General features: G+C 40.2%; 2 protein-coding genes across 4 annotated transcripts in view; one reads left to right on the top strand and one right to left on the bottom strand.

The window, feature by feature from the left end:
- The window catches only part of grm7 (glutamate metabotropic receptor 7), a 324,109-nt gene that overhangs the window by 148,772 nt on the left and 160,822 nt on the right, over positions 1-14,515 (top strand). The gene's annotated exons all lie outside the window — the stretch shown is intronic.
- LOC137180860 (zinc-binding protein A33-like) lies at positions 1,800-4,749 on the bottom strand. Of its 2 annotated transcripts, none has more exons than XM_067586131.1 (2): positions 4,679-4,749; positions 1,800-4,092 (listed from the first exon to the last, which is right to left on the bottom strand). In XM_067586131.1, the coding sequence occupies exon 2, from the start codon at positions 4,073-4,075 to the stop codon at positions 2,681-2,683; it is 1,395 nt and encodes a 464-aa protein (XP_067442232.1). In that variant the 5' UTR covers positions 4,076-4,092; positions 4,679-4,749; the 3' UTR covers positions 1,800-2,680. The 2 variants fall into 2 exon arrangements, with proteins under 2 accessions (XP_067442232.1, XP_067442231.1); XM_067586130.1 differs by having other exon boundaries at positions 4,202-4,733.

The raw sequence follows: 14,515 nt of genomic DNA, 5'->3' as shown, positions 1-14,515 counted from the left end.
CTGGTTGTTTCTCCGGCTGTTTCTCTCCTCAGCCTCCGCGGCGGCATCCTGCAGCTGCTGCGCTGCACAGTCCAGATCCATCCTCCCGTTAGCTTAACAACAGTCCTTAACAGTCCTTCAATGGATATATAAAGAGTCCTTCAGGGCTGCTACAACAAGCTAAATGTTGGCTAACGGAAGCACCTATATACTGCTCCATAAAAGAAGTGACAGTTTGTCACACTCACATTAGGGGTGTGCCCGAATACAAGTACGTTATTCGGCAAAGCACAAATAGTGGGGTTTTTTTTTACAAATATTTGTTTCATACAAATATTTTTTAAATTATTTGTTTTTGGGAAAAATAAATAAAACAAAACACATTAAATACCAGCGAGCAGGTCGGTTACATCACTATCTCAGTGTCTCTCCTCTGCTCCACTGTTATGTCTATCAGCAGGTCTTAATGAGGGGAGTCACATCCACCTGCTACATGACGCATATTTCTTAATTTGGACATCACTTTCATTTTCATCTCTAATTTTCTAAAATAAGTGTAATCAAAAAACAAAAACAGGACTTTTAAGCCTCTTTCCTCTTTTATTCAAATACAAATACAAATAATTTTGCTACCTAAACAAATACAGATACAAATACAAATACTGGGCTCTCTGCACATCCCTAACTCACGTCCTTCACAGTGGTAGAGAATAGAAGATGAAATCTGGAAACTATAATTGGACCAACATGATGTCAATATTGCATTCTGGTTGTTGATTGGTTAAGGAGGAGCGCCAATTAACGTGTCTTGGCCAATCACAGATTAGCATGAAAAAAAATGAAGTACATTAAATTGAGGAAGGAGATCCCGCCCTGAGGAGGACAGCAGGAGTCTGTCCTCCTCTTTACCCCACTCCCCCTTCACTGCTCCCCCACCACCACTTCACAAACACTGCCCTTTCTCCTCCTGCCCTGCAGGTGTCACTGTTGAAGCATTTTAACCAAAATAGATTTTTTCCAAAGAGAGAAAAAATATTTTTTAAATAATACTGAGATTTGGTAATGGTTTATTTCGACCAAATATTCTTTTTTATATTTTGATCTTCCTCTTGCCTCTCAAAAAATAGAGGAGGAGCAACCTCCTCTGCCTCTATGGACCAGTGTCCACTGGCGTGTGAGGACGACTGCAGACACGACTCATGGCTGAAAAAAGTCCTGCACATCTTCAGCACTTTGTAGGTGAAGAAACTCTGACTTCTGAAACCAAACCTGTTTCCTCGGTTGGGACGCCTCCATAGCTAACCATGCACTGAGCTAATTAATGTTAACAAGTAGATTCAGACAGAAACTAAACCAAAATACTAGACATTAGGGGTGTGCCTGAATACAAACGTTATTCGGCAAAGCACAAATAGTGTTTTTTTAATGAATATTTGTGTCATACAAATATTTTAAAAATGATTTGTTTTCTGGAAGAAAAAAGAAAACATGTCAAATACCAGAGTGCAGGTCGGTTACATCACTATCTCAGTGTCTCTCCTCTGCTCCGCTGTTACGTCTATCAGCAAGTCTCAAAGAGGGGAGTCACATCCACCTGCTACATGACGCACATTTCCATATTCCGTATAGAAACTAAACACAAAATACTGGACATTAATAGTTTTTTTTACAGTTGGCTGTATCAGGAGTTTACAGGTAGAAAACTGCTTTGTTTTTATTGATTGATCTGTTGATTGTATGTACACGGCCACAGTAGCTCTGTATGTCCGCAGTGAAACCAGAGAGCTCACAGAGAAACTTGATCCATCATTATAGATACGTTTATTTTAATAAGTTCAGTGAATCAGTGCGCTGATTACACAGCACAGCACAGTGTAATCAGACGAGAGTGTGGCCTGACACACAAACATCAGCTGACTTTCCTTGTGATAACACTAACACAAACAAACTACTCGAAGCACTCAGTAAGTTGATCCACATAACGTAGGTGACTCCAGCGTGCTGTTTGTTTTATGATCCTTTGAAAACAGACTCGATAGAGAAAAACGTTTTGTAAATGAAAATAAGCCTCAGGAAAGAGATGTTATGCAGCTGCTCACTAACTTTGTCTCTGCTTTCTTTGTCTTTGGTGCTCTGCTGGACGTAAACACATCGTGAGTCAGTCTGATTGGACGTGATGTCTGCAATGCATTCTGGTTGTTGTAGGATTCCCCCCTAAGAACAGTATAAATAATCTACAAATTTGTTCTTAGTTTTCTATAGTTAAAGGGCACCTAATTCAAAAATAATTGCACATTTCTACTACACAGGTGATCTAGTTTAAAGAAATCCTCATATTGACAGCGGTGAGTTTTTCCTTTAACGTTTGAAAACTATAATTTCAACATACAGTCATTGATTCTTGGCTGCTGGTCTTCATGGATCCACATCGACATCAGAAAACATTAACAACTATTGAAAATGATAGAGTATCAATAAAAAAACAAAAAATAAGGCTGAAGACACAAACTATAAAGATCAGAAAATAAGTCAAATCATTTTATATTTGACTAAAACAACATGAACATATTTTGGAATAATGAGACAGCAGCAGGACAGAAGCTTCAGAGGTTAAATTCAGCCACTTTTCCCTTTAAGAAATAAATGACAGTAATTATAAGAACCATCATCATCATCATCATCATCATCATCATCGTCGTCTCTAACTGCTCTGTTCCACTGTCACAGAGACCTTCAGTGGGGAAATCTTCAGTGGGAGTTTATACCAAGTGTAAATGTATGGAAACAGTCTGTCAGTGAAAGTGTGTGTGAAGGTGTGTATGTGTGTGTTAGTATCAGGATCAGAGAACGACAGATTTCCTCTGTTCCAGTCCAGATTCACTCTGATCCTCTGGAGCTTCTTCTTCACTGGGAGATCAGTGGGCTGAGCTGATGGTGACCATGCTGAGTATTCACCTTTATAGAACCATATTCCCCATAATCCAGACTGTATGATTCCCTTCCTCTGGACAGGCTCTAATAACACACCCAGTGACCAGCCTCTATTGTCTCCAACCTCAACGTCCCAGCTGTGAGTCCCTGAGTTAAAGCCCTCAGAGCCCAGAACAGAGCAGAAGGAATTAAACCTCTCTGGATTACCAGGAAGCTGCTGTCTCTCTCCATATCTCACACTGGTCAGATCTTCAGACAGGATGACTTTTGGATAAGCAGTGTTTGGATCCAGAATGACAGGAGTGTAGGAGACCATCTCCTTCATGTTGTTCCAGATGTTGAAGGTCAGGTTGCCCAGGTGTTTGGCCTGGTCTATCAGAGCTCCTGAGGGCAGCTGTGGATCATCCAGCAGGGGGCAGCGCTGGACTCTTTCCACTGCAGCCTTGTAGTTGTGCAGGAATGAGACGTCTTCAGCTCTCAGCTCCTCCTCTGTGGCCCTGACTGTGTCTGAAAGAGCTGCTATCTCTCTGCTCAGAGCCTCCATCTTCTCCTTCATCATCTGACTCTTCTGCTCCTCTTCCTCCCTCAGAGCAGCCATCCTGGCCTCCTCTTCCTCTTCTAGAAACTGGTGAAGCTTCTTAAACTGCTCCTTAATCTGCCTCTCTGTGTTTCGGGCCTGGACCTTAATGTGTTCTGCTGTTTGATCAAACTTCACTTTAACTTCTTCACAAACCTTTAACTTCTTCTTTAAAGGCTCCAGAGTTTCTTCAAGTTCCTTCTTGTGTTGTCGTGCAGCTTCATCAATGGGTCTGAATCTGTGGTTGGTGTGTTTTTCTGAATCTCTGCAGACGAGACACACTGGCTGCTGATGGTCCAGACAGAAGAGTTTGAGTTTCTCAGAGTGCAGACTGCAGAGAGCCTCTGAAGCTCTCTGATCTCTGTCCTGTAAGAAGGACTCACACAGGTTCTTTAACACCAGACTAACAGGTGGTTCATCCCTTGAAGATCCTCTCTTACAAACTGGACACTCACGTGTTTGTTTCTGTCTCCACCAGCTCTTCAGACAGTCTTTACAGAAGCTGTGGCTACATGACAGAACAACAGGATCTCTAAAGACGTCCTGACAGACCGGACAGCAGAGATCCTCCTCTGAAATGGAAGACATTTTGTCTCCGAGTGAAGCTGAAAACACAGCAGACAGAAAGTACAGTCAGTCATGGCTCCCCTCCCTCCTCTACTAACCTCACTGACATTTACTTTCACTTTGACTCCAGTTTTTAGTCAAACTCACATTCAGTGTGTGGAGAGTCAGCAGGTTGAAGCAGCAGAGTTCTAGTTTTCACTTTTCTCTCCTGTAGCTGTTCTCACTCAGAGGAAGCTGGTAGTTTGGTCTGAAGGTGAATCTGATCGTCTGTTTTTCAGTCTGTGTGTCTCTTTAGAGACGAAGAATAAACTGTTTCCTGCTTTGTCTCAGGTGAGTCAGCTGAGGGGCGGAGCTTTGTCAGACCTCTTCTAATAAATGCTGTTGCTTCACATGTAAAACAGAGTGTGTTTCATTTAAAAGTAAAACACAGCAGACGAGACATTAAAAGAGGAAGTCAGTTGTGTTTCCTGCTGTTGAAAGTTTCTCAGTCACTTTGACTCGTGTTTTTTCAGTCAGCAGCAGGTTGAAGTTGAACTATTTCACTACTTCAGGTCTTCAGTGCTTCCTGCTGTAACTGTCCTCTCTCAGTTTAAATCACAGTTTTGTAATGAAGGTAAATCTTACCGTCTGTCTGCCTCCTTCCAGTGAAGCTGAACAGAAAGAACCTGTTTCCCACTTTGTGTCACATGATATCTTGTAAGAGGTGGAGCTTATTAAAGGAACAGATGATACATATGATGAATACGATCCGTCGCGCTGCTTTGAGATCACATCATCATGTCAACATAACTTTCATGGGAAGAGCACAAAGAGAAGATGATGATGATGTGATGAAGCTCTGTCAGCTGTCTGCATCTGTCTGCATGGTCTGACCCAATCCCAACATCCACACTCACGGACTCGCAGACTTTGAGGTGCGAGTCTACTAAGTCTGCGAGAGCTTAGGGTTGTCCCACTGTCAAATCTTCAAGTGCATGAGGGCTCCCTCACAGACTTTTTGAGCCCTTTATACACACTTTCTGTAAGTCTGCACCTCTGCAGACTTTGCCTAAATGAATTACCACAGCTCATAGCATTGTAATGTTAAATCAGTGTTAAACATGGGCTCACCAGAGGAAGCCCGGAAGTGTTAAAAAAAACAGTAAACAAACTGGTACATGGGTGTTCAGGCTGGCATAGTGGGTGCTCTGATATGCCTAAAATTACAAAGAAACACTACATTAACAAGGATTTATGATGATACATTAAAAAACACATGAAATCAGAGGAATGCAAGCATAAGTCATATTACACACTTGGTTTACTCAACCATTTTTTGGTTGGATATTACCTTTCTGTTTTATACTTTGTTTAATGTATTATGTGCTTTATGATGAGTGGTTTTACTATTTTTGTCTTTTTCTGTTTTTGTTTAAGTGAGCTCACTAAGACAAATTCTAATCAATCCTGTTGATTTGGCAATAAAGTATTGAATTTGAATCTTAAGTGCTTTGGCCATGAAGAAAGTAAAACACATAAAATAAAAAGTCCTAACTCCACAATCGCATGTAACATGTTTTGGTGTTGTCAAGACAACGTTATATGTTGCAAAATACCATTTCGAGCCCTTGCAGCTTCTCACACTCAAGCGCTTACCAGGTGACATCAGTTAAATCCATGAGGGTTTAGGGTTTCATGACGTAGGGGGGACACTGGGATTGGGCCCGGGTGTCCCTTTAGAGAGGAAGAATAAGCTTTCCCTCCTCCCAGCTTTCCCTCTCAGGTGAGCGAGGTGAGGGGTGGAGATTATTCAAGTCTCTTCTGATAAATCACATTTCTTTGCGGTCCTTCACAGTCCTGTTGGCATCCTTCTCTGGCTGCTATGTCATTTTCATTATTGTTATGATTGTTGTTATGATTGTTTTAATTCTGTCCCCCCCCCCCACTTTCCCTCTTTCTTTCTCTCTCTCAACCCAATCGGTCAAAGCAGATGGCCGCCCACCAAGAGCCGGGTTCTGCTTGAGGTTTCTACCCGTTAAAGGGGAGTTTTTCCTTACCGGAGTCGCCAAGTGCTGCTCATGGGGGAATTGTTGCGTCTCTGTAAATTAAAGAGTACAGTCTTGACCTGCTCTATGTGAAAAGTGCCTTGAGTTGACTTTTGTTGTGATATGGCGCTATATAAATAAAAATTGATTGATTGATTGATTGATAAATGCTGTTGCTTCACATGTAGCACAGGGTGTGTTTCATTCCAGTGTTAAAAAAAACACGATCACAGACTAACAGGTTTTACCTGATTTTATCTGTACAGTACAGAACATCTTTAGCTTTATGAAGCTTATACAATAAACTGTCATTGAGAGGGGAAGTTCTGTTGTGATACACAAAGGAGGGAATATTGTTCTGGTTGATCAAGATTTGGCAAATTTCCCCAAAACCAAAAAGGACAGTACCAACACATGTAAGAAATGACGGCATGCTGATGAACTTGTTCTGGTGCTCTCTGGTGGCACTGAGAGTGTTTACTGACACACCCAGCAAGTCTTGCACCATCGGATCATCGCTGCTTTTGCTGCCTCAGCTTATGATGGTTTGACTGGTTGTGTTTTCAGGGAGCCAGATCTCTCTCCTGCCATGTTGTCAGTAGTCTGAGTTTTTGTACTCAGTCAATAGTTTAGTCAGTCTTAACAAATGATGCAGACTGAATAAAAATAAACTGTACAAACCCAAACATGGACAACAAACACAAAATATTAAGGCAAGAATATTCATATATTTGAGCATATTTTTATAATCCCCAAAATCCCACATTCTCTGAAGAACACTCCACAACAAAACAAAATACTCCAACTAAAAACTCCAGTACAGGTTTCCCCTTTCAAATATAATTCAGTTCAGTTTTTCCAATTTAAATAAAATGAAGTTCAGTTTGTTTTCAATTTAAATAATAACCAAAAAAGACCTTCAATTAAAAAAGATAATTTTACTCACAGAAGTCAGTCAGTCTGAAGGTGAATGTGATTCTGATCGTCTGTTTTTCAGGCTGTGTGTCTCTTTAGAGAGGAAGAATAAACTATTTCCTGGTTTGTTTTAGGTGAGTCAGGTGAGGTGGAGCTTTGTCAGACCTTTTCTAATAAATGCTGTTGCTTCACATGTAACACAGGGTGTGTTTCATTCCAAAGCATTTACTCTTTACTCAGGAGGAAATGGGGACTGCTGTTGCGGCAGCTTTATTCAAACAGAGATTTATGTTGAATTATGAGAGTCAAAATGTAACTTAGTAAAATCCCTGGAATATTTCAGGAAAGGGGACTCATGGAATACTTTGTGTAAAGGGCAACATGGAATATTGTGGATAATGTTGTTGAAGGACAGGGTGAAATATTTTGCAAGGGGGTACCATGGAAAACTGTGGGTAAGAGATACAACAGGATGTGTATCATGAAATATATTAGGAAAGGGGGCAATGCAACATGGCAGGTAAGCGGTACTACAGAATGGGTACCATGAAATGTATGAAAGGGGTACCATGGAATATAGTAGGGAATGGGGTATCATGGAGTACTGTGGGAAAGGGGTTCTCCTCAGGAAGACCATGTGTGGTTGAAACATGGTTGTGTCCATGTAAGATTAAAGAGGGTCTGTGACCAAGGTAGCAATGTGCAGGTTTTTTTCTTCTTCACTTCTTTTGAACAATTGAATGGAGGAAAGGTGTACCAGTGACTATACTAGGAATGGGTGACCATTGGATATTTGTGCATCTCTGTGGTAAAGAGTACCACGGAATATTGTAGGGAGGGGTACCAGTTAATATTAATGGAAACAAGTACCAGGGAATATTGAAGGAAAAGGGGTACCCTGGAATATTATACAGAAGAGGTACCCTGGACTATTATAGGAAAGGGGTACCGAGATATTTAAGGTAAGGGGTGTGCTGGAATATTGCTGCAAAGGTGTACGAGGGAATATTATAAGTAAGGACTACCATATAATATTAAAGGGAAGGAGTGTCCCTGAATATTTTTAGTAAGGGGTACCATGGAACTTTAAAGGAAAAGAGTATGGTAGAATATTATAAGTAAGGCGTAACCTGGACTATTATAAGTAAGGGGTTCCAGGTAATATTATAAGTAAGGGTTACCACGGAACATTAAAGGAAAATGGTACCATGGGATGTTGTAGGAAAGGGGTACCCAGAACGTTATGGCAAGAAAAAGGTACCCTGAAATATATTGTGGAATATTAAAGGAAAGGGGTATGATGGAATGTTGTAGGAAAGAGGTATCGGGGTATATTGTAGGAAGGGGGTACCAGAGATTATTATAAGTAAGGAGTACCCTGGAATATTGAAGGAAAGGGGTGTCATGGGACATTGTAAGAAAGGGGTATCCTGGAATATTATAAGTAAGGTATATGATGGAATATTAAAGGAATGGGGTACCAGGGAACTCTATTATTAAGGGTACCCTGGAAAATTATATGTAAGAGGTATGATGGATTGTATGGTACCAGGGAATATTGTAGGAAAGGGGTACCAGGGAATACTGTAGGAAAGGGGTACCAGGAATATTGTCGGAAAGGGGTACCAGAGAATATTGTCGGAAAGGGGTACCAGGGAATATTGTAGGAAAGGGGTACCAGAGAATATTGTCGGAAAGGGGTACCAGGGAATATTATAAGTAAGGGGTATGATGGAATATTAAAGGAAAGGGGTATCCTGAAATATTATAGGGGGTACTGTAGAATATTAAAGGGCTGGAATTGTGGAAAACAAGAAAATTAATCTTGGGGATGTATTTGGGTGATAGTGGGGCCTCCTGTGCTGTAAAATTACTCAATTCTATCTCCTCAGCATTCTTCAGATATTTGAAATCAAAAGCTAGCAGTGTTGAGGCCAAACCCATTACAGTACAGTACCTCACACCAGAACATCAAATCAAATATACAGGAAGCTTTGGCATGAGGCCACAGCCACCCAGCACTACGCTGAGTGTGTATGTAATTTCTGTGGTTGGAGTTTGCATTGCAGCAGAATGATGGGCAAAGCAGGACACTGGAAGTGTTCTAAAGGTAAGCTAGTGACCTTCAGCTATGTTTGAAAAAGTAACTTTTACTTTGTGAGGAAACTTCATGTTCTGAAACATCCTGTCGAAGTCTCAACTATGCAACAGCAGGTTCTTCCCTTCATTCAGGATCAGACTCTGGTTCATAGACGCTATATACTGTCTTACATCTGCAGCGACAAACATTGCTCCATGTAAAGGTGTAGCGTGAGGGAATTTGCATTATATATTAAGTAGTATTCCAACTGGGTGAAGGTGGAGGCTACACGTCCAGCCAATCAGAGTAGGTGCTCATTAATAATGCAGATTTTATGTAAATAGTTTTGGAAACAGGCTGCTGGAGGACAAAGGGGAACCTGGGCGGTAAGGAAAGATGGATTTAAAGAAATCTAAACAACTTTTGGTGAATAAAATGTCAGATATTTTTAAAATAGACTCAATATTTATAAAAATTAGTCAAAAAAGGCCATAATACCAGATCTTTACAGGAAGGGGGTATATTGTAGGAAAGCGATACCAAATGCTGTAAAATGTAAAATGTTGTAGAACTTTATTTTTACGAGACTGAGCCAAAAGATCAGCTAATAATGCAGGACCTATTTCAATCTATATTTAATGTACTTAAGTGGTGCAAGCTCTTAAATTTCTTTTTTCATAAACAAATTTACAGGTAATCGAATCATGTGCAACCAACTGACAAAACTTTTGTGGTCCCTGCTGTGATTCCTGAAACTGGTGACACTGGTGTTTTTTATAACATGAACCTGAAGGCGAGAACCTGAACCTATAGCTCATTTGTTCTGATCTGAATCAGAGGATGAGTTGGTAAACTTGATTCAGTTTCTTTTTACATAGAAAAAATTAAAGTGAACCAAAATGCCTCTCTAAAAGCCACATGGGAGCATTCTCTGCTCTCATTGGTCAGATGTGTCTAAGGTGAGAGCGAGAACGTAAACACAGTGAGAAGGTCCTGAAGAAGCTCCTCAGTCCAAATATCAAGAAGAGAACATACTTGGTTGTTAAGCAAAGCACTCCTGGCTACAGGAGCCGTTTAGCTCCAACTTGCAGCCTTATAGTCGGTCAGATGGAGGTGGAACCACATTCCCACCCAGGACCACTTCTTCTAAAGGGTCTCTGTGTGGTTGTTTTGGTCCGAGAACGATTGCTGTGTTCAGATCGGTACCAGCAAATCGTACCAAGAGGGAAAACCAACCAGAGTCCCATTCAACCAGACTGAACTACACAGATCTGAAAACACCCAGTGTATTAGGGTTTTTCCATTTGCCCAGGCCGCTTTATCCACACCAACCTGTGATGAAACACATCTCAACTACAGCCTCACAGCAGGGGATAACCATGGCAAGCTCAGCTGCTGTGGTCCTGCTCTCTGGCAGGGCCGACCATGGCCAAACTGTGATGACCCACCTCCTACCTCTCCAACAGCGGTGTGTTGCAAGACTTAACTTGTGTCTGTGCTGGAGGCAGAGAGAATGCTGTTTTTTAAAGCTTCTCTGTGTTTAGCTCTCAGTACTTTTGTAACTTCTAACTGAATCTCTGTGGTTTGAAGTTTAGTTTCTCTCTTGTGTTCCTGTTCAGATATCTGCTTTATTGTACTGTTTCCTGATCGCTTTCAGACGTATCAGAGTTGTGTTAAATTACTGCTGATGAAAACCAACATTTCCTGCTTTTACTGCTTCATATTAAAAGCTGTTAAAATAATAGGAGACTTTTATTGTGAAGACTTTATAGTAAATGAAATGTATTTGTCACCAAATTAGCTTCATTAGAGGTGTTATTCTACAATAAAAACAGGTCTACACAACAAGATCTGGAGATATTTGAAGCTATTTGTACATTGAATCAGTCATAAATACTGCAGGGAGTAAGAGTACAAGCAGAAACAGAAACAAAGATGATAGATGAAGACTTGCAGATTCTTATTGCATTTTCTGCAAACAGCTCACCTCCAACAGGTAAACTTCTTTTACCTTGCCTTGCTATGTGTAAAAATACGCAGCATGCCAGCTCGACTCGAGTATTCCCGGCATGACTCGGCGCCACAAACACTGACATAAACAAACTACTGGGATACAACACTAAACACACCTGCAAGCTCTCAGCAAGGTGAGAGTTGTAGTAAGAGTGAGCTACAGCGTTGAGTCTGTATGTGTGAACATGGTGTTGTGAATGTGCAGCTCTCTACTGCTTCCTCAGGTGTGTGTGATTGAACAAAATCTCTCTGAGAGCGAAACAAGAAAGAACGACACAGTCACAACTCAAACCAGACAGTCTTTCATAACAAACCCTCGGGACTGCGGTCACTTAAGGACAGCATCGGGGCTCAGCCGCTGTGTTCAGGACAAGGTGATTTATTGTAGTGAATTGCCACAAATGCAGCTTCATATGAAATAAATCTTACACATTTGAAAAGCATCTTGAAACATTACGTTTCCTTGTCAGTTTTATTCCAGACCTGCAGCAGTGGTGCTCACACTCTCACTATGTCACTTTCTTTTTCTTCTGAAAGGGAAAGAAAAAACAATAAACACAAAAATATAAAAAAACTCTTTTCGGTGGGGGCATATCGGTCTATGTAGATGGTCCAAATATACTTATATTCATGGGAAACACAACAGATATGCGCATAATATTGCTCTGATTATGACTTACTGTAAAGCAGCTTTTGCACAGTTCAGCTTTCAGATGCCTTCAGCCTTAAAACCTTCTCTGTTTATCTGTGTGGCTCCGACTGTGTGATTCATTTAGATGAAAAGAAATCAACAAGGCATAATTGATTTTTCCCGCTTTCATCTATGTAACAGATGAAAACATTGTGTCTCTAACATTTGTGTGAAACGGTGAAGGCGTCACATTAACACCTGAAACTCAACACCTCGTTTTAGGTAGTGAATTGTACAATATAATTTTAACTTTCTTTTCCAGCTTTTCTATGTTTTGACATGTTGTAAATTGTCACCGAATGCTGTGAAGTGCAGTATGCAAATGTGTTTGACCTGGAGTTGACCACTGCTTTCGCCTGTGTATCACTAACAAGCACAGTCAGCCTGTTCTGTATTCTCTCTAAGTGTGAATACATATGCAGCACTTTGATATTCTGCTGTTGGCCTGAGTGTAAAATGGCTCTGATGATGAAAGCGTCTCTCTCTCTCTCTCTCTCTGATTCATCCACTCTCAAAGCAAACCATTTATTACTTATTTGATCAAACACTGTAAAATATGCATGATGTTTCTACATATTTCTACGTTTTTTAAAGAGAGAGCACTACAGACTTTATGAATTACACGGTTTCAGGGATAATGGAGCAAACTCTGTCTTGATTTAATCCAATCAACTTTCTCAAATGCGATTTAAACCTGACCCCCCCAAAGCAAATGTGCATGTTGAGCCGGGTTAGGGTTAGGGTGATAATAATCTGATCTAAAATCATTTTCTCAACCGAATTCAATCTGTGCTTATCCTGATCTGGGCTGTTATGTCAAAGGGGAATTTGTCTGGATTGAAAACTTGCAATTTAACCCAATTTGTGTCCTTCTTTAAGTAATAATTCAGTCAAGTCTGAACACACAGATATGAAATACATATTTTAAGATTCAGTGTGACTTACGCTTTTAAAGGATATCATTATCTCTGATGTCCATCGCCAATAAACCTCCATTAATCCACTTAGAAATCAGAGAAAAAAGAGGCTGCAGAACCTGCCTGAGAATCAAAGTGATCCAGTGATAGTTGTCTGTACATCCATGCAGACAGGAGCTGCTAACAGCTGATTCACATGACTTTAATGGAGACTATTTGACTAAATGTGAACAAAACTAAAAGACGAGGCTCAAGTAGCTCACAGTGAAACATCGTCTGGGTTTAAACTACTTCTAACAAATCTTGTGAGTTTCGCAAATTTTCACAAATCTAGGGTTACCATCTAGACATGACCTTGAGTCCATGGCAACGTTACTTCCTGTTCCTGTTCACAATTGCCAAAGCATTATGGGAACTGTAGTTCCAAGTTCCACTATATCTGTCTTTATTGTGAGGAAACAGTAGGATTTTAAATGTGTCTGCACAGCAGGCAAACAGCAGGAATTATATGCTAACTTTACTTTTTATTTGTTATGATAATTTTACTGTTCTATTTACTTTTTTATGCTATGGTAACGTTTTTATTTTTTTTCCTACTAACATTTGTTTGAAAATAAAAAACTTCTTATGCTAACATCACTTTTTTTAATGTTATTTTTCATGCTAACATTATTGCGTGACGGGATCTTCTGTGTTTTTAACCCGTGCTGCTGGTCGATGTTTGAGGCGCTCACAGTTCATGTCTCACTGCCTGTAAAGCTAACTTTGTTTAGTCTGTGTTAGCATTATCACTGCTACTAGCTGCTGTTTCTCACTGGAGTATGTGTCATACGTTAGCTAGTCAGAGTTAACGGATGTCTGTTTGGACATTTTAATTTTACTGGTTTCCAGGAAAGTTGTTTTATTTCTAAATGAGTCTGTCCTCCCAAGAAAAACAACACAACAGGTTGTAATCTCAGTCGCCCGAAAACGAGCCATAGTTAGATTGAGTGACAGCTGCCATCTAGCGACCGTAGTAATTTCACCAAGACGAAGGTGGTCCAACTTTAAGGAAGTAGTAACTTTAACTCACATCACATGTTTCTCTAACCTGGCCAAAGTGATCATTTTAACCCAAACCATGATCCTTCCCTAAACCTAACCAGACCTGAACCACAGCGTTGTCACATCATAAAACATCATTATTAACAGTTTTGTAAAGCACAGACAGATGATGTCGTCCTGCTGATTACTGCTGATAGAGGCGCCAGATCAGAAAACACTCATAGGAGTCACATGATCAAACTACGTATCTGCTTGTTTCATTTGAAGGACTTGTTGTAAATAATGAAAATGTCCACATACAGTATAAGCTGTTAGGACTTTGTGCTTTCTGCCTGCCTGCTGCACACACATCCTTGTCTGTAAACTCAGCTACAGAAAGATGATTATCGACTAAAATTGAATCAAAAATTGGTTTTGCTTACATGGAAATCTTAAAGATTATAACTTTAATGCATCCAGTGAAAGTCGGCTACTTTAGATCAAATATAGATAATATGGGCTCAGTCTGCTGTAGGTCTTATAAGGTAAAATATAATTCTCAGTGTCTATTGTGTTTCTAATTCAAAGAAAAAAGTAATCAAATCTAATCTGAAAAATAAAAACTTCATTCCACTTCTTCTTCATTTCTTGTCTCTTCCTTTTCTTTTTGTCTCAGTGAGTCACAGTCGGCACGTTTACCATATCAAAGTCTCCGTTCACCAAACCTCATCTGAGTCTTTGAACAATTTGCTTTCTTTTACATAAGACTCTCTCATACTGTGTCCCATTTTTTTCCTC

Source organism: Thunnus thynnus, chromosome 4 (genome assembly GCF_963924715.1).
Source record: "Thunnus thynnus chromosome 4, fThuThy2.1, whole genome shotgun sequence".
Taxonomy (NCBI): domain Eukaryota; kingdom Metazoa; phylum Chordata; class Actinopteri; order Scombriformes; family Scombridae; genus Thunnus; species Thunnus thynnus.
The sequence above is the reverse complement of the archived record's forward strand: the minus strand, read 5'-3'. Positions and strand labels throughout refer to the sequence as shown.

Bases quoted from the DNA above. Each gene is read 5' to 3' on its own strand.
- LOC137180860 (XM_067586131.1), bottom strand. From the start codon at position 4,075: ATGTCTTCCATTTCAGAGGAGGATCTCTGCTGTCCGGTCTGTCAGGAC.